A 23,257-nucleotide genomic window follows, 5' to 3' on the forward strand; every position below is an offset into this window, starting at 1 on the left:
CCCACGACTTCCTCTCTGGGGTGGGAGAACCCCTAGTTCTGCCGGCAGCTTGCAGACTGTAGATAGATGGCGCTCGCTGCAGGGTTGGAAGGCTGCATGGGTAGGACCTGAGCTGCCTGCAAGGTGATGTCACAGCAAGCTCAAAGGAATAAAAAGCTGCTGCCTGCGACTCCGCCATCCCATACAGCTGCCGGTTCGAGTCCCGGCTGCTCCACTTCCCATCTAGCTCCCTGCTAATGCCCCTGGGAAAAACAGCAGAAGATGGCCCAAGTGCTTGGGCTCCTGCCACTCGTATGAGAGACCTAGGAGAGTCTCCTGGCTCCTGAATTTGGCTGAGCCCAGCCCTGGTTGTTGCTGGTCATTTGGGGAATGAACCAGTGGATGGAAGACCTTTCTCTGTGTAACTCTCACTTTCAAATAAATAAATAAATCTTTAGAAATTAACAAAAAAAAAATGCTAGGGCCTGGGCCTGGGCAGCTCTGACCGTGGCCTGGACAGTCTTCTCTCACGGGTCACGCTCAGCAGACGGGCACTCAGGTGCCTGCCTGTGCCCCCGGCTTCCATGAGACATGGCTGCCCTTTTATTTCTTTATTTTAAAGATTTTATTTATGTATTTGCTGGGTCGGAAGTGGAGCAGCTGGGACTCGAACCGCTGCTCATATGGGATGCTGGCGCTGCAGGTGGTGGCTTCACCTGCGGCACCACAGCACAGCCCCCTGTATTCTTGGGTAGCTCAGAGAAGTTGTGGGGGGGGGGGCGGGGTGTGGTTTGCAGAGGTCATCACACACCCCACTGCATGTTCAGGGGCCAGGTGTGGGGTCATTGCGTTCAGCTCTGATGGCGTTGTCACCTGTGACAGCTGCAGGGTGGGGTCTCCTTGGTGATTAAAGAGCTATTGCCCCGACCTGTGACCAGACCAGGCTTCGTGCCCTTGAGAGATGTTAGGGGCCCTTCCAGGTCTGCTTTCCTTCTCACTCACCCCCTTCCCCAGCAGGGCAGCCGAACTATGACCTCCTGGTGATCGGCGGGGGATCCGGCGGCCTGGCTTGTGCCAAAGAAGGTAGGTGCCCCGTGTCCCGTGCCCCGGCTGGTGTGGCAGGGCCTCCAAGCTTTCGGGGCCTCCTGGAGAGGGTGGCAGTGTCCTTTCTGCAGAGCCTGTGTCCAGGAGCAGGTGCCCCTCTGTAGCCTGCCAGGGCCATCCCAGACGCCACCTTGCCGTGCCCTGTGTGCCGCCACCCCGGCTGTGCTGTGCTGCAAGTCCCAGTGGCCGTCCTCAGCTTTCTTCACGGTGGCAGCCCACCCAGGGCTCCCGGGATCAGCCCCCCTAGCCGTCACTCTCAGCTCCCAGCTCTCACACCCTCCCCAGCATCCTCGACCTTTTTGCAAAGTGACACACAGAGAGAGAGCTTCCATCCACTGCTGCTTTGCGCCCCAGATGCCTGCGACCAGCCCGGGCTGGGACCAAAGGACGGAGAGCCTGGAACTCCATCCGGGCCTCCCTCATGCGTGGTGGGGGCCCAAGGAAGCTGGATCGGAAACACGGAACAGCTGGGGCTAGACCCAGGCACTGCAGTGTAGGGTGCGGGCACCCCAAGTGGCGGCTTTACCCGCTGCACCACAATGCCTGCTCCTCCTCCCGTCCTTTGGATGCTTCCAGAAGGTTCTTCCTTCCTTTGCTTCAGCTGCGGGGGCTCGCTCGCCTTCCCAGTCTTTGCAGCCCCCCTGAGCTGTGTCCCCTGCCGTCCCCTCCTGCCACCGGCTCCCTGTCCTTGCTCCCAGCGGAGACGCGGGCTGCACCCTGACCCACCCACGGATATTACCAGGTAGCACACAGATTGGCTGCTCTAGGGGACCCCGTGCCCTGCTGCAGGGGTTCCCAGCCACCCCGAAAATATGGGCAGCGATGCGGAAGCCGATGTGGGTGACTGACAGGTAGAGAGAGGCGGGGCCCAAATGAGAGGGTGACCCCCTGGCCCTCTGTCTTCGAAACCGTGATTCTGGGTACAGCCTCGCGTTGTTCAGCCGCTGGCACGGCTCTGAGGAAAGTATCCTGGGCCGATGTCTTCGTCATCCTGCAAAGAGCAGAGTGTGTGACGCCAGCGCGGACGGCACCGGGCCGAACAGTCTGTGAGCCGGTGTCTGCATGCAGCCGGCTGCTGCTCCCCGAACCCTGTGTGGCTCCCAGGTTCCAGGCATGTGAAGGAGATCCTCCATCCACTGCCTGGCTTCTGTGCCGGCCTGCGGCGGGCAGAGGGGGGGCAGGAGCCTGGGGGTCGGCCCCTCGCCAGCCCTTGGAAGCCAGGAGCCAGGAGCTTCTTCCGGGTCTCCCGGGTGGGTGCGGGGGCCCAAGGACTTGGGCCAATTTTGCTGCTTTCCCAGCCCCATTACCAGAGAGCTGGATTGGAAGAGGAGCAGCCAGGACTCGAACTGGTGCCCATGTGGGATGCTGGCACTACAGGTGATGGCTTTACCTGCTTCCACAGTGCCGTCCCCAGCTTTGTTTAAATGTAACCAACATGCCACAAACTGTGCATACTTTTTTAAATTAAAAAAAAAAAAATTATTGAGCCCAGCGCTGTGGTGTAGTAGGTTAGACCACTGCCTGCAGTGCCGGTTCCCATGTGGGTGCCAGTTTGAGTCCCAGCTGCCCCACTTCCCATCCAGCTCTCTGCTGTGGCCTGAGAAAGCAGTGGAAGATGGCCCAAGTGTTTTTGCTCCTGCACCCTCATGGAAGACCCAGAAAAAGCTCCTGGCTTCTGGCTTCAGCCCGGCTCAGCCGCAGCTGTTGCAGCCATTTGGGGAATGAACCAGGAGATCAAAGACCGCTCTGTCTCTAACTCTGCCTCTCAAATAAATAAATCTTTAAAAAAGAGATTTATTTATTTATTTGAAAGCGTTAGGGAGAAGTGGGAAGTGAACCAGATGTAGCACTCTCTCTCTCTGTTTCTCTCTCTGCCTCTCAAAAAAAACTCCCATGGAAGGTCCCAAAGTGGATCAGTTGTCATGTAGCGTGTCTCTTATCTAGGTGTTTTTTTTTTTTTAATATTTATTTTTATTTATTTAAAAGAGTTACAAAGAGAGGGAGAGAGAGGTCTTCCATCCTCTGGATCACTCCCCAAATGGCTGCAATGGCTGGAGCCGGGCCAATCCGAAGCCAGGAGCCTCTTCCAGGTCTCCCACGTGGGTGCAGAGGCCTAAGCACTTGGGCCATCTTCCACTGCTTTCCCAGGCCACAGAAGAGAGCTGTATCCAAAGTGGAGCAGCCAGGACTCGAACCAGCACCCTTATGGGATGCCGGCACTGCAGGCAGCCGCTTTACCAGCTGCACCACCGCACTGGCCCGCATGTGTGTATACATTTTAAGTGGGGTCTGTGCTGAACTCGTGGAGTGTTGCGTGCCGTTACTCCGTACAGCTGTCTCCTCTGTTAGGTGCCAGATGCGAGCGATCCCGAGATGATTTAGAGCGGGCGGGCGGGCGGGCGGCGCACTGGTGTTCTGCGCAGACACCACACCTCCTTACGTGGGGCACTTGAGCGTCTGCAGGTGCTGGCACCCTGGGGGGTCCCACGCCGACCCCCTCGAATACCGAGGGCCCACTCTGTTGTAGCCTGCCGCATGCAGGTGTTGTACATCTTTCTGTCAGGTTTATCGCTGAGTGGCTCATATTTTAGATAACAACTTTATTGAGATATAAGTGATACCAGACGCGCGTCCTTCAAAAAGTTCATGGAAAGATGGGCTGAAAAGACCAGTGCCTTTTGGTTTAAAAAGAAAAAAAAAAATCTGAAATCCATGTGCAGTTTTTTTTTTTTTTTTAATATTTATTTATTTGAGAGGTAGAGTTACAGAGAGAGAGGGACAGAGAGAGCTCTTCCATCCACTGGTTCACTCCCCAGATGGCCGCAATGGCCAGAGCTGTGCTGATCTGAAGCCAGGAACCTGGAGCTTCTTCCGGGTCTCCCATGTGGGTGCAGGGGCCCAAGGACTTGGGGCATCTTCCACTGCTTCCCCAGGCCATAGCAGAGAGCTGGATTGGAAGAGGAGCAGCCAGGACTAGAGCCGGAGCTCATATGGGATGCCGGCGCTTCAGGCCAGGGCATTAACCTGCTGGGCCACAGCGCCGGTCCATTTTTCTTTTTTCTTTTTCTTTTTCTTTATTTATTTTTTTGACAGGTAGAGTTATAGACAGTGAAAGAGAGAGACAGAGAGAAAGGTCCTCCTTCCGTTGGTTCATGCCCCAAATGGCCGCCACGGCTGGTGCTGTGCCACTCTGCAGCCAGGAGCCAGTTGCTTCCTCCTGGTCTCCCATGCGGGTGCAGGGCCCAAGGACCTGGGCCATCCTCCACTGCCTTCCCGGGCCACAGCAGAGAGCTGGACTGGAAGAGGGGCAACCGGGGCTAGAACCCAGTGCCCCTATGGGATGCCGGTGCCGCAGGTGGAGGATTAACCAAGTGAGCCACGGTGCCGGCCCCCGCCGGTCCGTTTTTCATAATAGGCGTTTTCCTTGAAGTTCCTAAGATGCTTGTGTGTATGAGTTCATCTTTGAGGTGCGCGTGTGCAGCGTGACTTCCTGTGGACGCGCAGCCGCGCAGCCGTCTCGGTTCTGGGCGCTTTCCTCTGGCCTCTGGAAAATTCTGCTCCCTCCTCCAGCCCGGCCCCACTGGTCACTTCCTCCCTCTTCTTTGACCTAAATGTTTAGACAGCAACTGGACGAGAGCGAGTGCGTGTCAGGACTGCAGCGTCTGGCCGGGCCGCTTTTGTGTGCCCCTTTGTGAGGTGACGGACGCTGGGCGGTGGCCCAGGCGCAGTTTGTGGCCGCTGTGAGCGTGTGGCTGCCTGTCCCGCCCCGTGGTAACCCTGAGTAGCCACTGCAGGAACAGTCAGGCTGTTTCCCACGGCGGCTGCACCTTCACCTGCCCACCCGCAGTGCCCAGAGTGCCAGTTTCTGCACCTGCTGGTTGTCTGCCCTCAAAGCCGCCCTGAGTGGGTGTGGAGACGTGACTGCTGTGTGTGGTTCCTGGTGCTTACAGATTTGAGCATCTTTCATGGGCTTGTTGGTCATTTGTAGCAATCTTTGAAGAAACGTGTGTGCAGGGGCCAGCACTGTGGTGTAGTGGGTAAAGCACCGCCTACAGTGCTGGCGTCCCATACGGGCACTGGTTCAAGTCCCGGCTGCTCCACTTCCAATCCAGCTCTCTTCTATGGCCTGGGAAAGCAGTGGAAGATGGCCCAAGTGCTTGGGCCCCTGCACCCATGTGGGAGACCAGGAGGAAGCTCCTGGCTCCTGGCTTTGGATAGGCACAGCTCTGGCTGTTGTGGCCGTTTGGGGAGTGAACCAGTGGATGGAAGATCTCTCTCTCTCTCTGCCTCTGCCTCTCTGTAACTCTGCCTTTCAAATAAATAAATCGTAAAAAAAAAAAAAAGAAAGAAAGAAACATCCGTGCAGACTCTGTTTTTAAAAGGTCTTTTTATTACTGAGTTTCAGCATTTTTTCTTCTTTTCAATACTCGTGTTTTCTTTTTTTTAAGATTCATTTATTTGAAAGAGTTACAAAGGGGGGGGGGCGTGGAGAGGTCTTCAATCCGCTGGTTCGCTCTCCAGATGGCTGCAGCGGCCGGAGCTGTGCTGGTCCGAAGCCAGGAGCCAGGAGCTTTTCCCAGGTCTTCCGTGTGGGTGGGAGCACTTGGGCCGTCTTCTGCTGTTTTCCCAGACGCATTAGCAGGGAGCTGGATCGGAAGCGAGGCAACTGGGCCTTGAACCAGCGCCCATGTGGGTTGCTGGTGCTACAGGCGGTAGTTTTACCTGCTATACCACAGCGTGGGCTGCCGTAAGTTTTCTTAAAAAATGGTTTTGTGGCCGGCGCCAGGGCTCAATAGGCTAATCCTCCACCTGTGGCACCAGCACTTCAGGTTCTAGTCCCAGTCGGGGCACTGGATTCTTTTTTTTTTTTTTTTTTTTTGATAGGCAGAGTGGACAGTGAGAGAGAGAGAGAGAGAGAGATAGACAGGTCTTATTTTGCTGTTGGTTCACCCTCCAATGGCCACTGTGGCCGGCGCACCGCGCTGATCTGAAGCTGGGAGCCAGGTGCTTCTCCTGGTCTCCCATGGGGTGCAGGGCCCAAGCACCTGGGCCATCCTCCACTGCCTTCCCGGGCCACAGCAGAGAGCTGGACTGGAAGAGGAGCAACCAGGACAGAATCCGGCACCCCGACCGGGACTAGAACCCGGTATACCGGTGCTGCAGGCAGAGGATTAGCCTAGTGAGCCGCAGCGCTGGCCGGCGCCGGATTCTGTCCTGGTTGCCCCTCTTCCAGGCCAGCTCTCTGCTGTGGCCTGGGAAGGCAGTGGAGGATGGCCCAGGTCCTTGGGCCCTGCACCCGCATGGGAGACCAGGATAAGCACCTGGCTCCCGGCTTCAGATCAGCGCGGTGCACTGGCCGCAGCACGCCGGCCGCAGCGGCCATTGGAGGGTGAACCAATGGAAAAGGAAGACCTTTCTCCCTCTCTCACTGTCCACTCTGCCTGTCAAAAAAAAAAAAAAAAAGGAAGTGCAGACAAGAGCACAGTTCCCACCTGCTTGTTCGCCCACCCGCTTGTTCACTCTCCGAACGCTGCGTACGTTCGCAGGAAGCCCGAGCTGAAGCAGAGTAGCTGGAACTTGAACCTGGTACCCCAGTGTAGGATGGGAGTGTGCCATGTGTGCTGCATCACCTGCTGCTAGCTTTGTGCACCAGACCCTTAACAGATCCATACTTTGCAAACACTTTCTCCCGTTCTGTGGGTTGTCTTTTGGTTTTACGTGGGGGTGGGGGCAGAGAGAGAGAGGGAGCTCGCTTCTGCTGGTTCACTCCCCCAAGCCTGCAGCATTTGTGTGGAGCCAAAGCCAGGAGCCAGGAACTTAGTCTCCCGTGTGGATGACAGGAACCCCAAGCACCTGAGCCATCCCTTGCTGCCTTTTGGGGTCTGTGTTAGCAGGAAGCTGGAGTCAGGAGCCGGAGCCAGGAGCTTCTTCCGGCCTCCCACGTGGGTGCAGGGGCCGAAGGACTTGGGCCATCCTCCACTGCTTTCCCAGGCCATAGCAGAGAGCTGGATTGGAAATGGAGCAGCCGGGACTTGGACCGGCGCCCATATGGGATGCCGGCACTGCAGGCGGCAGCTTTGCCCGCTATGCCACAGCGCCACCCCAGTCATAGTTGCTAACAGCCACACCCTGAGTGAGTTCTGTGGTGTTTCCTGCACTTCCGGTTCAGGAAGTTTAGGTCCAGCACGGCCCCCCAGGCCGTTATATCCAGGGCCCCAGTGCGGATGCTGTGCCCAGGGCCGGATGGAGGACCTGCTACCTGCCCTGGTTCATGACGGCAGAGTTGGCCTCACGGCCTGGGACCGGTGGCCCTGAGTGGCCTCAATCACGGCTGGGAGGGCAGCCAGGAGGCTCCATGGGGTGGGGGTGGGGCTCTGCCAAGTGGTTACGCCAATGAGGAGGGCCCTGGAGAGCTGGTGGGTGGCGCAGCTGTGTGGCCACCATGGCAGGGTCAGAGGTCACTGGCATTGCTCAGCAGGTGTCGCTGGCCCTCTCTGCTCTGATCTGGGCCTGCGAGGCCCCCGGGAGTCCACGGTTCCCTAGCCCTAAACCAGCTCGCTGTCGGCCTCACCTGGCGTTGTCTTGTCATTGCAGCCGCCCAGCTGGGAAGGAAGGTGGCCGTGGTGGACTTTGTGGAGCCTTCTCCCCGAGGTGGGCGCAGAGGCGGGGGAAGGGGTGGGGGGGTGGGGGTGGGGCCGGAGTCACTCAGCTCCCTTCCCTACTGCCCGTGGTCTCTGGACAGGGCCCTGTTTCTAGTCTCTTGTTTTTCAAAGATCGATTTATTTGAAAGGCAGAGTTACAGAGCGAGAAGGAGAGACAGAGATCTTCCATCCTCTAGCTGGTTCCCTCCCCAGATGGCCACAATGGCTAGGGTTGGGCCATGCCGAACCCAGGAGCTTCTTCAGGTCTCCCACACAGGTGCAGGGGCCCAAGGACTTGGGCCATCCTCTGCTGCTTTCCCAATCCATAGCAGAGAGCTGGATCAGACGTGAGCAGCCGGGACCCGAACCGGCGCCCATATGGGATTTCGGTGCTGCAGGCGATGGCTTTACCTGCTATGCCACAGCACCCACCTCAGCCCACCAAAGAATTCTTAAACACCCCAGAAGAGCAGGGAACCCCTCGGGGCGCCCTGGATGGCAGTTGCAGCTCGCCCCCCTCCCGCAGGCACCAGGTGGGGCCTCGGCGGCACCTGTGTGAACGTGGGCTGCATCCCCAAGAAGCTGATGCACCAGGCGGCTCTGCTGGGGGGCGCAATCCGAGACGCCGGCCACTACGGCTGGGAGGTGGCCCAGCCCGCCCGGCACGACTGGTGAGCAGCCCGCGGTGCCACATCCCCAGTCCTCTTCTGCTTCCCTTGGGAGGAGGGGGCGGAGGGTGGCTGTTGTCGGTGAACACTTCTGGACAGCCAGCCGTTCTCAGCCCTGGCCACACTGGGAGATGTCTTCCATTGTCACTGGGGGAAGGGCCTGCTGCACCTGCTGCGTGGAACCCAGGGACGGCGGCACAGGGCAGGCGAGGCGTGGTCCTGGCTCAGCGATTCTCAGATGGGCTGGGTGTGCAAATTGGAGGTGCAGAGTCCCTGTGTTGGTGGCTGTGAGACAAAGCCACCCCTCTGCCCTGGCGCCAGAGCTCCCAACAGCCCCAAACCTGGACAGAGGCGCGGCTCCCCTGCCCACCCCACCCCGACCCCCGTGCAGGAGGGTGGCTGTCGCCAGGCCCCACCTTTGAAAGCACTTCTGGCCCACTGACTCTGTTCTGTCGTTACCAGGAGCAAAATGGCAGAAGCTATTCAGAACCACATCAGATCCCTGAACTGGGGGCACCGCGTCCAGCTGCAGGAGAGGTGGGCAGTGCTGCGGCCGCCCTGGGACCAGGGGGAAGCTGACGAGGAGTGGGCGGGCCGGGGCCAGCCCTACAGGCCTGAGGTCCTCGCAGCACGGGAGGGCCAGGGTGGCTGTATGACCAGACAGGGCTGGGCCAGGAGGCGACCCATGGAGAGGAGAACCTGGGGAGGCCTCCAGGTGCCTCAGGGGGGCACAGCTGGGCCCGGGCCACCGTGGCAGGTGCCTCCTCCAGGCAGGCCCCCAGCGGACTCCCCAGGCCAGCACAGAGCTCGGTTCTCCCTGCCTTTTCGCTGTGCTCTATTGCTTGCCCTGAGCGCGCCGTGTCTTAGCCCTGCTGCCCAAGGTGCCCCAGGCTCACCTGCAGCGCAGCCCACAGAGGCAGGTGCAGGGCTCGGGGTTCAGGAGAACTTCTGCAGGCTCGGGGGGGGGGGGGGGGGCGGCTGCTCCTGTATCCCCACGAGCCCGGCATTGCCATCCTGATTCCAGAGTGTGGTTGTGAGCGGCCGTGTAGCCTGCTGCTCCTGTACCCCCACGAGCCCGGCATTGCCATCCTGATTCCAGAGTGTGGTTGTGAGCGGCCGTGTAGCCTGCTGCTCCTGTACCCCCACGAGCCCGGCATTGCCATCCTGATTCCAGAGTGTGGCTGTGAGCGGCCGTGTAGCCTGCTGCTCCTGTACCCCCACGAGCCCGGCATTGCCATCCTGATCCAGAGTGTGGTTGTGAGCGGCCGTGTAGCCTGCTGCTTAAAAACAACATCTCACATTATGCTCCCTGGGTGTGGTCCCAGCTCAGGCGCCTGACTCCAGCTTCCCGATATTATCCCCCGGGAGGCAGCGGTGATGGCTCCAGTGGGTGGGTCCCACGTGGAAGACCTGGGTGGAGCTCCCGGCTCCTGGCTTTGGCAGGCATTCGGGGAGTGAACCAGCAGAGGGGAGTTCCTGGCCTGTCTCGTTTCATTGAAATGAAATCAAACACCGTAGCCGGCGCCGCGGCTCACTAGGCTAATCCTCCGCCTAGCGGCGCCGGCACACCGGGTTCTAGTCCCGGTCGGGGCACCGATCCTGTCCCGGTTGCCCCTCTTCCAGGCCAGCTCTCTGCTGTGGCCAGGGAGTGCAGTGGAGGATGGCCCAGGCCCTTGGGTCCTGCACCCCATGGGAGACCAGGATAAACACCTGGCTCCTGCCATCGGATCAGCGCGGTGCGCCAGCCGCAGTGCGCTACCGCGGCGGCCATTGGAGGGTGAACCAACGGCGAAAGGAGGACCTTTCTCTCTGTCTCTCTCTCTCACTGTCCACTCTGCCTGTCAAAAAAAAAAAAAAAAGAAATCAAACACCGTTAGGCTGCGGAAGCCTCAATGGTCCCATTCTCCCGGCTTCACTGCATCCTTGAAGACCGAGGGTGGCACTGACTCGTTGGACACCTCGGCTCCCCATGGAGCACCCCGAGGTGATAAGGACTGGCTTTCAGAGCCTGGCCCTGTTTCCAGGCCTAGTGCCGGCTGTCGGGACCACTCCAAGCTGGTTTCTGTCCCCGCCTTCACACCTGTGGTCACAACGTCACCCCCGCCTCCCCTCCAGACATGCCAACACGGCTGTCCACTCACTTCCTGCCTCACCTGAGTCATGGACACGGGGTGTCTGCCTGGGTGGCCGACTGGAGATCACCTTGGAGCAGTCTGCACAGAGCACGTGCGCGCGCACACACACACACACACGGAGTGGGGGCTTTCACTTGCCGATTCACTCCCCAAATAGCCACAACAGCCAGGGCTGGGCCAGGCCAAAGCCAGGAGCCAGGAACTCCATCCAGGTCTCCCACGCGGGTGCAGGGGCCCAGCACTCTGGCCGTCTTCCTCTGCTTTTCCCAGGCGCATCAGCAGGGAGCTGGATCAGAAGTGGAGCAGCTGGGGCTCCAGCTGGTGCTTGTAGGGGATGGTGGCGTCACAAGTGGTGGCTTTACCCACTGTGCCACTGCGCCAGCCCCAGGGCTCTGTAGTTCATCCCAGCGGTGATCTTTGGGGTGCAGAGGAACCAGCCCCCCAAGTCTTCACAGTTCTCACTACTGTTCTGATTTCTGCAGGAAAATCAAATACTTGAACGTCAAGGCCAGGTTCATCGACAAGCACACGGTTCTTGGTGTTAGTAAGGACAAGAAAGAGGTGAGCGCCCAACTCGCCCCGCCCCGGCGGCTCCCACGGGCCCTGGGCACCAACTCCGGGCTGTGTGTAGCCTTGCTGCCTCTCGGGGGTTTGCACACTAAGCTGTGCGTGGCGTCACCCCTGCCCCTGCGTGCAGGACAGCGTGTGGGGCTCGGCTCGGAGGGGACGAGACGGCCATGTGCCGGCGTCGTGGGGCCTCTGAGCTGCAGGCCACCCTACAGAGCAGGGCGCTCCGGCGTACGGGCGCCACAGCGTCCCCGTTTGCAAAACCCATGGCTTCTTTGGTGTCTCCTGCAGACTCTGCTCTCGGCGGATCACATCGTCATTGCCACTGGAGGACGGCCCAGGTACCCCACGCTCGTGAGTGTCCTTGCCTGTCCCTGGCGTTCATCCCAGACTCCTCCCCTCCCCCACTCCTATCTCCCCCACGCCTATCGTCGCCTGGCTGTCTAACGCTGTCCGGGGACAGGAGATGGCAGCGCCCACCACGTGGCCAGGTCCTCGTGGGGCCTGTGGGAGGGAGCATCCGGAACTTCCTCAGGTGGGCAGGCGTTGGGGCGCAGCAGGTGAAGCGGGGGCTTGGGACAGTGCGCCCCCTGGTGGCAGTGCATCCAGCTCCCTGCCAAGGCTCGCTGGTGTCCTAGTTCTCCCTCTTCCCTGAGCAAACCCCAGAAACACCTGCCTTCTTAATTTTTTTTAGCCAACTGGGATCCTAAACCGCTTGAAATCCACTTCCTGCCGGCCTGCACATCTGGCTCACGGGCCACCGAGCGGGCGCTGGACCCTGGGGTTTTTCCGCTGGCTCGGCCATCCTGGGCACGGAGCCCTCGGGGTCCACCGGCACCCTGAGCCCGGGTCCTGTGCCCGGGGCGTGGATCAAGGGTCCCAGAGAAAGCCGCCAGCCCCACACCCGCCTGGGAGGCGCTAGCCTGGGAGGTGCCCGGGTTGGGTGGGGGCGGGGCAGTGGCCCGAGGGGGCCAGGCCCTGAGGCGGTGTCACCATGCATGCCCCTTCCCCTCCTGCAGGTCCAAGGTGCCTTGGAGTACGGGATCACAAGCGACGACATCTTCTGGCTGAAGGAATCCCCCGGAAAAACGTAAGCCCCAGTGCGCATGCGGGCCGGGTGAGCGAGGGACCTTGGCCCCTTCCCTCGTCCCCTTCCGAGGGAAGAAAGCTGGTTGCTTGGGGGACACCCCTCCCCTCGCCCCGCAGTGCAAGGGCTGCAAAACCCCCGCGCGGGGTTTCATGCACGCAGGTTCCCAGGGAGACCACCAGAGGGCGCCAGAGGCCCGTCCCACGGCCGCCAACGCTGGTGGCAGAGCCCCTGAGGTGGCCAGGGGCGGCCCAGGCCTGTCCGCGCGAGTGGACACAGAGCAGGGGTGCTGCTGTCCCTGAGCTGGGAGCCAGGCCTGCCGTGCGGACCGCAGGCTTCCCCAGCTCCCGTCTGCAGGGAGCCGGGGTCAGACCCAGGCGCTTGTGTGCAGGTGCGGGTGTGGGTGTGGGTGTGGGCTGTGGTCACGGTCGCCAAGCTTACCGGGCCCGGCCTGGCCTTGCGCGTTTTTCCTGTGGTGACCAGACACACAGGTCACGTGCCGGCATAGCCATGTCTAAGCGTGCACTCCCCGGCCTCGGTGCCACACGCAGCCTGGGCCCTGGGCGCCCTGTGAACGCAGCATCATATTCCGGTGCCCTGGGAGACTCCCCTTTTGTTTATGGTGGTCACCCGCTGGTGGACAGACACTTGGTTGCTGTGGGAGGGATACAGGGAGAGGGAGAAGGAGACAGGGAGAGGGAGGAGGAGACAGGGAGAGAGAGAGGGAGACAGGGAGAGGGAGAGGGAGACAGGGAGAGAGAGAGGGAGACAGGGAGAGAGAGAGGGAGACAGGGAGAGGGAGGAGGAGACAGGGAGAGGGGGAGGGATACAGGGAGAGGGGGAGAGAGACAGGGAGAGGGAGAAGGAGACAGGGAGAGGGAGACAGGGAGAGAGAGAGAGAGGGAGACAGGGAGAGGGAGAAGGAGACAGGGAGAGGGAGACAGGGAGAGAGAGAGAGAGGGAGACAGGGAGAGGGAGGAGGAGACAGGGAGAGAGAGAGGGAGACAGGGAGAGGGAGAAGGAGACAGGGAGAGAGAGAGGGAGACAGGGAGAGGGGGAGGGATACAGGGAGAGGGAGAAGGAGACAGGGAGAGGGAGAAGGAGACAGGGAGAGGGGGAGGGAGACAGGGAGAGAGAGAGAGAGGGAGACAGGGAGAGGGAGAAGGAGACAGGGAGAGGGAGACAGGGAGAGAGAGAGAGAGGGAGACAGGGAGAGGGAGGAGGAGACAGGGAGAGAGAGAGGGAGACAGGGAGAGGGAGAAGGAGACAGGGAGAGAGAGAGGGAGACAGGGAGAGGGGGAGGGATACAGGGAGAGGGAGAAGGAGACAGGGAGAGAGAGAGGGAGACAGGGAGAGGGGGAGAGAGACAGGGAGAGGGAGAAGGAGACAGGGAGAGGGAGACACGGAGAGAGAGAGAGAGGGAGACAGGGAGAGGGAGGAGGAGACAGGGAGAGAGAGAGGGAGACAGGGAGAGGGAGAAGGAGACAGGGAGAGAGAGAGGGAGACAGGGAGAGGGGGAGAGAGAGAGAGCGCGCGCGAGCGAGCTGGCTCAGAAGCAGAGCAGCCGGGACTGGAACCCGTGCTCCTGTGTGGGACGAGGACATAGGTGCAGCCTGCCACAAGCCACAGTGCCTGCCGACGTGTTCCGGTTTCCGACAGTAGCTGTGCCGGTGGAGCGAGCTGATTAGCCACATTTTATCTAGATGAGGGACTTTCTGAAAGGCTGATGGGAAAAACACAGTTCAATCATGAGCTTATTTTGGTACACTTTCCGAAACCCCCGCCGCGTGTCCGGGTCCCAGCGGCCGGCACATCCAGGTCCTCCCCAAACCCCCGCTGAACTCACAGCAGCTCTTCTGCTCCTTTCCCGGCCTGGGGCTTAGCTTTTGATTTGGTGATTTGTTTTTTCATGTAGAAATTTAAAAAAAAATTTTTTTTGTTGAGTTGGTGAATTTTTAAGTTTCAAATTTTTTTAATTATTATTTTTTTAAAGATTTATTTATTTATTTGAAAGAGTTACACAGAGAGAGGAGAGGCAGAGAGAGTGAGAGGTCTTCCATCCGATGGTTCACTCCCCAGATGGCCACAACAGCCGGAGCTGTCCGAAGCAGGAGCCAGGAGCTTCTTCCGGGTCTCCCACACGGGTGCAGGGGCCCAAGCACTTGGGCCATCTTCCACTGCTTTCCCAGGCCATAGCAGAGAGCTGGATCGGAAGAGGAGCAGCCGGGACTAGAACCGGCGCCCATGTGGGATGCCAGCACTGCAGGCGGTAGCTTTACCCACTACACCACAGCGCCTCCCCCTCTTTTTTTCTTCCTCTCTTCGGCTATCTCTGCTCTCTCTGATGATTGTCCCCGTTTTCCGTGCAGGGGGTCTTGGAAAAGTACATAGGAAATGTGCCTTACAAATTTACGAATGGATTAATGGATCTGGTGTTTTGTTTTGGACAGCAAACGTTTTTGATTCAGTTTGTTTTCCACACACGTTTTGCTGTTCACTGGCCTTCTTTGAAAATGAGCGTGTGTGTCATCAGCGTGGGCCGTGGCGCCCACCCCCTGCAGGTTCCTCCCTCCCCTCTGTCCTTGGCCTTATCTCCCAGCTGCTGTTCGTGTTAGACAGACCGATCCCCTGACATGCACGGCCCAGCTACGTCTCAGCTTCTTTTAACTTGTCTTTTTTTTTTTTTTTTGGATGTAACTTAAATCTCTTTTTACACTTAATGGCTTTTAGATTTATTACATGTTCAGAAAGGCCTGTGTCATTCCCCCACCCCCACCATACCCTACTCCCCAGCCCAGGCTCTTTCCAGAAAAATAAAATAAAAAGCCCCTGTATTTTCCTTTAAGCCTTGCCTAGGCTGAGCCTTTATCTTCCATCTTTTGCCAGGATGCCGGGGTCCCCCCACTGGCCGACAGCCTGACCCTCAGTCCCCGGCAGAGCCCCATCCCCACCTGGGGGTCCCGAGTCCCGCCTCCAAGTTTGGCCATGGGGGTCTAGCCTCATTTTTTGTCTTGTCGAACACATGATGCCATGGCCTTGATGGCCATGGCCTTGATGGCCATGGTTATAGTCTCCCGTCCCCACGCCCCCACCCCTGCCCTGGAGGCCAGCCCCTGCCCAGCCCCTCCCGTGTGCTTGGGTCATCTCACCGGTCCCTGAAGGCAGCATTTTGCAAACACTGGTGGTGCATATTTCTCTTCCTTTTCTTTTTCTTTTTTTTGACAGGCAGAGTTAGACAGATAGACAGAGAGAGAGGAAGGTCTTCCTTTTTCCGTTAGTTTACGCCCCAAATAGCCACCTCGGCTGGTGTGCTGCGCTGATCGGCCAGGATCCTGGCTGACCTGCTAGCAGCCAGGTGTTTCTCCTGGTCTCCCATGGGGTGCAGGGCCCAAGCACTTGGGCCATCCTCCACTGCACTCCCTGGCCACAGCAGAGAGCTGGCCTGGAAGAGTGGCAACCGGGACAGAATCTGGCGCCCCGACTGGGACTAGAACCCGGGGTGCCGGCGCCGCAGGTGGAGGATTAGCCTAGTGAGCCGCGGCACCGGCCTGGTGGTGCATATTTCTTGGCAAAGGCTGCTCCCCACTCCTGGAGGGGTGGTGGAGCAGGGAAAGGGGACCCAGCACTGTGGGTGCGCGGTGTTCCCCACCCGCACCCCCGCTCGGACCTGCCCACCCCAGCAAGGTGTGGCCAGGGTTTGGGGGACAGCCCCCACTGTGAGGCTGAAACAAACCTGGCTGGGCTGGGAAGACCCGAGCGTAGGTATCCTGATCAGAAAAGAAACCACGGGTGTTTATTTTCTTCCAAAAAAAAAAAAAACACACACATTTAGGGTTTTTTTTTTCCCCAGAACCTTTCATTTAGAAGGAATCTAGGTATGTTATTGTTTAAGAGGAGGGGGAAGAAAAAAAAGTGTTTGCAATGTATCAGTCACCCGTTCCGTTCTGAGCATGATTTATGTGAGGAAATGTTTTTTTAAAAAAAAAATCACGCTGGCGATGTATCCCCGAACGATGTTTCTGTGAAACACGCCTTTTGTGGGGCCCTTGCTAATGCAAGTCGTAACAGTGTAACGTGGGAGTCACTGTTTACATGCTACATTCCTTGGCCCAGTCAAAATAAGCCCGCGGGGTCTACGGTAGCATTTCTGTATTTTATCAGCTTGGGCTGGGGGCCGGGCGGGCAGGCCTCGGCTCACGCTTGGAGGGGCTGTTTCAGCCAGATTTATTTGCCTTATAAATATTCCCCGTGTTTATTTTAACTCGCCTTTAAAATGGAGCTGAAATTAATATGGACCCCGGGGGCTGCCCCCCACGCCTCCCGGGACCTGGGGGCGACGTTTGGACTTGGCCTCCCGCAGGATGCCCGGGGGCCCGAGCCCCAAGGGCCTTCCTCCTCCTGCCCCGGGAGCAGACAGCTGGGTCATCAGGTGCATCTTCCTGCGTGGGGTGGCCCCGCCCGGGCCTCCTCCCTGGGACACTGCCCCGGGGGCTGAGCGCACAGTCAGAACCCTAACAGGTGGCTGACCCGGGCCAAGCGCCCCCGCAGGCACAGTGGAGGCCAGCGGGACCAGCCTGGAGCTGCCTTCCTGGGCCTGGGGGAAGGCGGGTCTGGCCAGCGCAGGGCCCCGGGGGCACCCCGCGTGGGCACCCCACTGTGCGGGGCAGCAGGGGTGCAGAGAGGGCAAGGTGTGGCTGAGCGGGGCAGGTGGAGGCGGGGAAGGCGGAGACAGCCAGGCCTGAGAGCTGCCTGTGCGCGGTCCCCACGAGGGTGCCCCGCGCGGGGTGCACTCGCGGGCAGCTCGCGGCCCTGACCCCGCCCGTGCTCGGGCTCGGGCTCCGTGGGGCCGCCAGCCTCTGCCAGGCTAGGCCCTGCCCGTGCTCGGGCTCCGTGGGGCCGCCAGCCTCTGCCGGGCTAGGCCCTGCTTGGGCTCCGTGGGGCCGCCAGCCTCTGCCGGGCTAGGCCCTGCCCGTGCTCGGGCTCCGTGGGGCCGCCAGCCTCTGCCGGGCTAGGCCCTGCCCGTGCTCGGGCTCCGTGGGGCCGCCAGCCTCTGCCGGGCTAGGCCCGTGCTCGGGCTCCGTGGGGCCGCCAGCCTCTGCCGGGCTAGGCCCTGCCCGTGCTCGGGCTCCGTGGGGCCGCCAGCCTCTGCCGGGCTAGGCCCTGGGCGGCAGGAGGGAGGGAGTGCGCCTACCCAAGCCGAGTGCTGGGCTGCCCGGCCTCCCTCCGCGCCCCGCAGAACGGAGACCAGCTCCCGCCGAGGGCTCCCCGCGTCCCGGGGCTGGGGGCCCAGGTGCGGCCCGCGTGTGGGTGTCGCCGGAGCGCGGGAGCCAGCTGGAGAGCCCGGGGCTTTGAGGGCCCCAACCAAGGCCTTTGTGGCTGCTTCCTCCCGCCGCCCCCCGAGTCTTGATGGAGAAAGGCCGCCCGGTGGTCTAGGCTGAGCCCCCGCCCGCGCGCCGAGAGCCACGGACGCGAAGACTCCGCGGCGGCCACAACGGCGGCCCCCGCGCTTGGCCACGTCGGGAGAGGGCCTGGAGGGCCGCGGGCCCCGAGACAAGCAAGGAGGGGGCGCTGACGTGACGCTCGTACGCAGCCGCGGTCCCACGCAGGTCACGTTGGCGCCGCCACGCTCTTACGTTGTTTCGGGGCACGCAGCTACGCTCTTCCGGTTACGTTCGCGGGCTGCTGCGCTCTCCTGGCCTCGCGCAGACCATGTTCGCGCGCCACTGCGTTCTTACGTTCCTACGTTCTTACGTTCCTACGTTCTTACGTTCTTACGTACTCTCGGGGACGCGCAGCTCCCGCCCCCACGCAGCTCAGTGTGGTCCTGCGTCTCTGCTGTACGCTCCGGGCCGCAGGCCCGCCGCGCCCGGGTTCTGGCTGTTTCCAGCGGCCTTTCTTCTCTTCCCGTTGGGTTTTGTGACTCGGAAGGTGTGGCTGTCCACGCCTGCGCGTGTGCGCGCACGGACCCATGTGCGGGGTCGCACGGACCCATGTGCGGGGTCCCACGGACCCATGCCCAGGGTCCCCCGGCCTCCCTGCTAGCTGCGGGCGCGTGGCCGGCCCGGCGTCGGAGCCCCGTCCCCTGCCTCGCCGTGAGCCTGGCAGCTGTGTCCCCACTCCGGCGAGGAAGCCCTGGGTGCCAGCTGCTCCCCGCAGGGCCCCTGCAGGAGCATCCCAGGGGATCCGCCGCTTTGTGAGGCGGAATTATATCATTAGTACCTGCCGGGATTAGCGCTGACATCGGGCTTATCCGTCCTTACATCGCCTCCTCGCGTTCAAAGGCCGGAGGGGGTGCTCTGCCGAGCCCACCCACAGGCAGCCACCCCTGCTGGGGCTCCCTCCCGCTCTGCGCTCGGCTCCGTGCCGCTCGGCGTGTGCGCGCCTGTGCAGGTGCTGTGTGCACGCATGCCGACTTGTGTGCACGTGTGAGTGAGTGGGTGCGGGTGCTGTGTTCGCATAGGCCGAGTGTGCACGTGTGTCGTGTTTCCGCAGCCGCGGGTCTGTCTGATTGCACGGGCGCCTGCGTACATTCGTGGGCGCAAGTACCTAGCGTGTGGCGTTGGATAGCAGAAGAGGACTTAAGTTACTCGAGCCAGTACGCGTTTCCAGCGAGTGCCCTTCCCCGCGTGCCCTCACCCCTGCTTCCGGCGCCAGGTCTCCTGCCTGGGCCAGTGCCCTTCCCCGCGTGCCCTCACCCCTGCTTCCGGCGCCAGGTCTCCTGCCTGGGCCCGGTGTGGTGGGCTGGGTGCGCAGGATGGACCCCTGTGCCGGCGGTGGTGGCCCCAGAGCAGTTTGCACAGGGGAACAGTACTAACCCGAGAGCCCCACTCGCAACCCTGTGGGGTGACCTGGGTAGCGCTCCTTTCTGGGCAGGACAGCCCCATGCTGCTCCCGGGGGACCCCTGTCCAGCCGTCGGCAGAATCCCGGATGCCTTGCCCTGAGACAGGTGCGCTTCCTCACGGCCCACACGGCCCTCAGCACCAGGCAATTGCTGCCGCCTCCGGCGCTGCCTGCCGGGTTGCTTCCCCAGCCTGCAGCCCCTGGGCAGTGCTTTGTGCCTCCCCGCAGCGATCTGTTTGAACAGCAGACCCGGCGCTCATCAGCTGGCCGCGCGCAGGCACTGAAGTCTGAGCGAGGGCCCTTCTTGTCCCTTGCGGGGGGACCCCAGCTCCCGCCCCCTCCCCGGGGGGCGGGTCACACAAGTACTCACTTGCTTCTCTCTTTGTCCCTTTTTCTGACAGGTTGGTCGTGGGGGCCAGCTGTATCCTTTGCAAGCAGCTGTCTTGGGACGTGGATGCTCCTTGCATAGGGTGCCCCTGCCCCCCGCCCCAGCTGCCCACCCTCCCCGCATCTGACCAGGCCCTTGTGCCTGGGGGACACTTTGAGGCTGACCTTCCGTGGCTAGGATTTCCTGGAGACTCTTCCTGAGCTGCCACGTTGGGCAGCTGGGAAGGGTCTCCCCCGGGAGCGGCTCTGCTCTGGCTCAGTTCCTCCAGGAGGAGCCTGGAGTGGGGGGAGGGGAGGGTCAAGAGAGGAGCCACAGGGGGGCGGCCCAGGGTCAGCAGGGGCAAGGCGGAGGGAAGATAAAAGCCCTTGCAAGGCGCTAGCTTCTTCCTGCCTGAGCGCCAGCCAGGAGTTCTCCATCACTAAGTGGACACCAGCCCTGGGGCGGAGACCAAACGCCAGAGCTGGGACAGACGCCCCAGGGAAGGGGGGCAGCGCTCAGCCTGGCCCGTGTGGGCCCCGGTGGGAGCCCGAACCCCATCCCCTGCTCCCTGGGCCGTCAGACTTGAGACATCAGGGTGGCGGGGAGGGGCGTGGGCTGCCAGGGTCTCGCCTTTGTTCCTTAGCCTCTGGCCCCAGACGTGGCCCTGGAGTGTGCCGGCTTCCTCACGGGGCTCGGGCTGGACACGACCATCATGATCCGAAGCATTCCCTTACGAGGCTTTGACCAGGTAGAGCCCCGCCGCCCCCAGCCCCCCGCCCCACCTGCCAAGGCCGCTGTGGGCCCCTGTAGTTGCCAGCCGCACCTCACAGGTGCCTGCGTGGTCTGAATCCTTAGAAGTACGCTCTGAGTTGGACGAGCTTGTCAGGAAACGTGGAAACACACACACACACCCGAGGAGGGAGGGGAGGAGCTGGGCCTGCCCTCCCCCCAGCCCCACCTTGCCCCCCACCCCACCACAGGTACCTCCCACCTAGCCCACCTGGGCAGAGCCACTCCTGAGGGGTGCAGGCACAGGTTCGGCTGCAGCCAGCCCCACAACCCACCTGCACGGACACCCTTCCCTGCCAGTGATCAAGGGAGCTGGGCCCCCATGTGCAGCCAGGGTCTCACAGTCCAGGAAGGGGGAGCAGCTGCCCTCATCATCCCCCAAGCCTGTACGCACACCTGCCCCGGCCCTTCTGGGTGGAGAATTGGGGCTCTGTGGCCCGATGGAGGAGGAAGGTTGGGCCAGGCAGGAGGGGAATGGCGTCGGGATTGAGCCCCCCGGAAAAGAGGCTGGCTTTAGTGACAGCTTAGTCAGCTGGCGTCTACAGCACAGACCCACGCACCTGCTGACCGAGGGCAGGGACCCCGGGGAATGGGAGCTGGGAGGGCAGCTGACTACTCTGTCGGGTCAGCCTCCAGCTTCGCAGAGAGCAAGAGGACCCAGAGGAGACAGCCCTTCCCAGCCTCCCAGGAGCCCACCCCCAGGCGCCTGTCTCCCACTGCTGCTCCTGGCCCTCACAGCGCCCCCTCTTGGCTTTGCAGCAAATGGCATCTTTGGTCACGGACCACATGGCCTCTCACGGCACCCGGATCCTGAGGGGCTGCACCCCCTCCCGGGTGGCAAGGCTCCCGGACGGCAGGCTCCAGGTCACCTGGGAGGACCGCACCTGTGGCAAGGAGGACTCGGGCATCTTCAACACCGTCCTGTGGGCCATAGGTAAGGGCGCGCCGAGTGCTGCCCATCTCTGTGTCCATAGGCTCTGGGCTCCCCAGGGCCTATGGACACAGAGATGGGCAGTGGGAATCCTGGTCCCCTCTTCCAGTCACCGCCTGCGGATTCCCCCTGTAATGCGGTTCCTGGCGCAGGGCTGAGGGGAGGGTCAGCCTCCACCTGGCCTTCCTCAGCACACTGGGTCACTTCCGTGCCTTTGTCCATCACCGTGTGCCATACTGGGGACACACACCAGAAGGGGCCCTCCCGGTAGCCAGTGCTTCCCTTTGGGAAAGATCCTGACCCCGTGTCCTTGGCCAACTGCACGCAGGTTTTGTGCGTGTCCCACGGGAGCTAAGCCTGGGTGTGTGTGTGTCTAACCCTAGGCGTTCTGACTGCAGCGTCAGACCAGCTGTTTGTGACACGGCGACGATTCAGATCCTTACACTGTTAAAATGGTGACCGCTGGGGTCAGTAGGTTAAGCTGCTGCTTGTGACACTTGGGTCCCATATCAGCACAGGACCAAGCTTCCGCCTGCAAAGCCGGCATCCCGGAAGGTTGCCGGTTCGAGTCCAGGCTGTTCTGCTTGCAATCCAGCTCCCTGCTGATGCACCTGGGAAAAGCAGCGGAAGATGGCCCAGGTGCTTGGGTTCCTGACACCCAACGTGGGAGACCTGCAGGGGACTCTGGTGCCTGGCTGTGGCCTGGCCTAGCCATGGGCATTGTGGCAATCTGGAGAGTGAGCCAGCATGTGGAAGACCTCTCTCTCTCTCTCTCTGTCGCTCTGCCTTTCAAATAAGTATTTTTAAAAACTAGGATAATATATGAGTATGTAAAAAGCTCATAGAAAATGGAATTAAGAGATAAGCTTATTTTGTATAAAAAATTTTGAAATCTTTATATAAATAACAACTACCATTTTTTTTTAAAGATTTATTTATTTATTTGAAAGTCAGAGTTACAGAGAGAGAGGAGAGGCAGAGAGAGAGAGAGGTCTTCCATCCGTTGGTTCACTCCCCAATTGGCCACAGTGGCCGGAGCTGTGCCGATCCGAAGCCAGGAGCCAGGAGCTTCTTCCGGGTCTTCCACATGGGTGCAGGGGCTGAAGGACTTGGGCCATCGTCTACTGCTTTCCCAGGCCATAGCAGAGAGCTGGATCGGAAGTGGAGCTGCCAGGTCTTGAACTGGTGCCCATATGGGATGCCAGTGCTTCAAGCCAGGGCATTAATCCTCTGTACCACAGCACTGGCCCCAGAACTACCATTTTAACTTTTTTTTTTTAATGATTTATTTGTTTGAAAGGCAGAGTGACAGAGGACTTCGTCTGTTGATTGATTTCCTAAATGGCCCCAAGATCCAGGTCTGGGAGGCCCAGAAGAAGCTCCTGGCTCCTGGCTCTGGATCGGTGCAGCTCCAGCCATTGTGGCCATCTGGGGAGTGAACCAGCGGATGGAAGCCCTCTCTCTCTCTCTCTCTCTCTCTGTCTCTCTCTCTCCTCTCTCTGCCTCTGCCTCTACGTCTCTCTAACTCTGCCTTTCAAATAAATAAATAAATCTTTTTTAAAAATTTACTTATTTATTAAAAGGCAGAGTTAGAGAGAGCTCTTCTACCCGCTGGTTCACTCTGTAAATGGTCACAACGGCTGGAGCTGCACCGATCTGAAGCCAGGAGCTTCTCTGGATCTCCCACATGGATGCAGGTGCCCAAGGACTTGGGCCATCTTCTGCTGCTTTCCCAGGCCACAGCAGAGAGCTGGATGGGAAGTGGAGCAGCTGAGTCTTGAACCGGCGCCCATATGGGATGCCAGCACTTCAGGCGGCGGCTTTACCTGCTACGCCGCATCGCTGGCCCCCAAGCCTTTTCATGGTACCTGCTACGTCCCAGGGGTTGCTTTGGGCTCTGCTGATCACTGTGTGCTAGGAGTGGGTGTTGGTGGCCTTTGCAGAAGGTACCATTCTGTAGGCTTCCAGAGGCAGCTCAGGGCCCTGCCTGGCGGGTGTGGGCCGGTTCTGTTCTCACCCTCCTGCTCCCTGTGGCTGTGTGGGCCCATTGTGCATGGCTGACCAGGTGTGTCTGTGCAGACGCAACCCATTGGTCGGTCACCTAGCTGAACACAGAGCTGCTCTGGCGAGGTCCCGCGGGATGGGGGT

The 23,257-nt window shown here is 60.5% G+C and overlaps 1 protein-coding gene across 2 annotated transcripts in view; it reads left to right on the forward strand.

The window, feature by feature from the left end:
• Positions 1–23,257, forward strand: part of TXNRD2 (thioredoxin reductase 2) — a 42,512-nt gene that overhangs the window by 2,189 nt on the left and 17,066 nt on the right. Inside the window, exons 2-11 of one of the 2 annotated variants that reach the window (XM_062181984.1) lie at positions 997–1,062; positions 7,678–7,734; positions 8,251–8,395; positions 8,855–8,929; positions 11,010–11,088; positions 11,386–11,448; positions 12,114–12,184; positions 19,424–19,443; positions 20,046–20,137; positions 20,938–21,112. In XM_062181984.1, the coding sequence (XP_062037968.1) occupies positions 8,310–8,395; positions 8,855–8,929; positions 11,010–11,088; positions 11,386–11,448; positions 12,114–12,184; positions 19,424–19,443; positions 20,046–20,137; positions 20,938–21,112 (661 nt within the window). In that variant the 5' untranslated portion in view covers positions 997–1,062; positions 7,678–7,734; positions 8,251–8,309. The remainder of the gene's footprint in view (positions 1–996; positions 1,063–7,677; positions 7,735–8,250; positions 8,396–8,854; positions 8,930–11,009; positions 11,089–11,385; positions 11,449–12,113; positions 12,185–19,423; positions 19,444–20,045; positions 20,138–20,937; positions 21,113–23,257) is intronic. The other variant, XM_062181985.1, reaches the window with a different exon arrangement.

Source organism: Lepus europaeus, chromosome 23, assembly GCF_033115175.1.
Source record: "Lepus europaeus isolate LE1 chromosome 23, mLepTim1.pri, whole genome shotgun sequence".
In the NCBI taxonomy this organism is placed as follows: domain Eukaryota; kingdom Metazoa; phylum Chordata; class Mammalia; order Lagomorpha; family Leporidae; genus Lepus; species Lepus europaeus.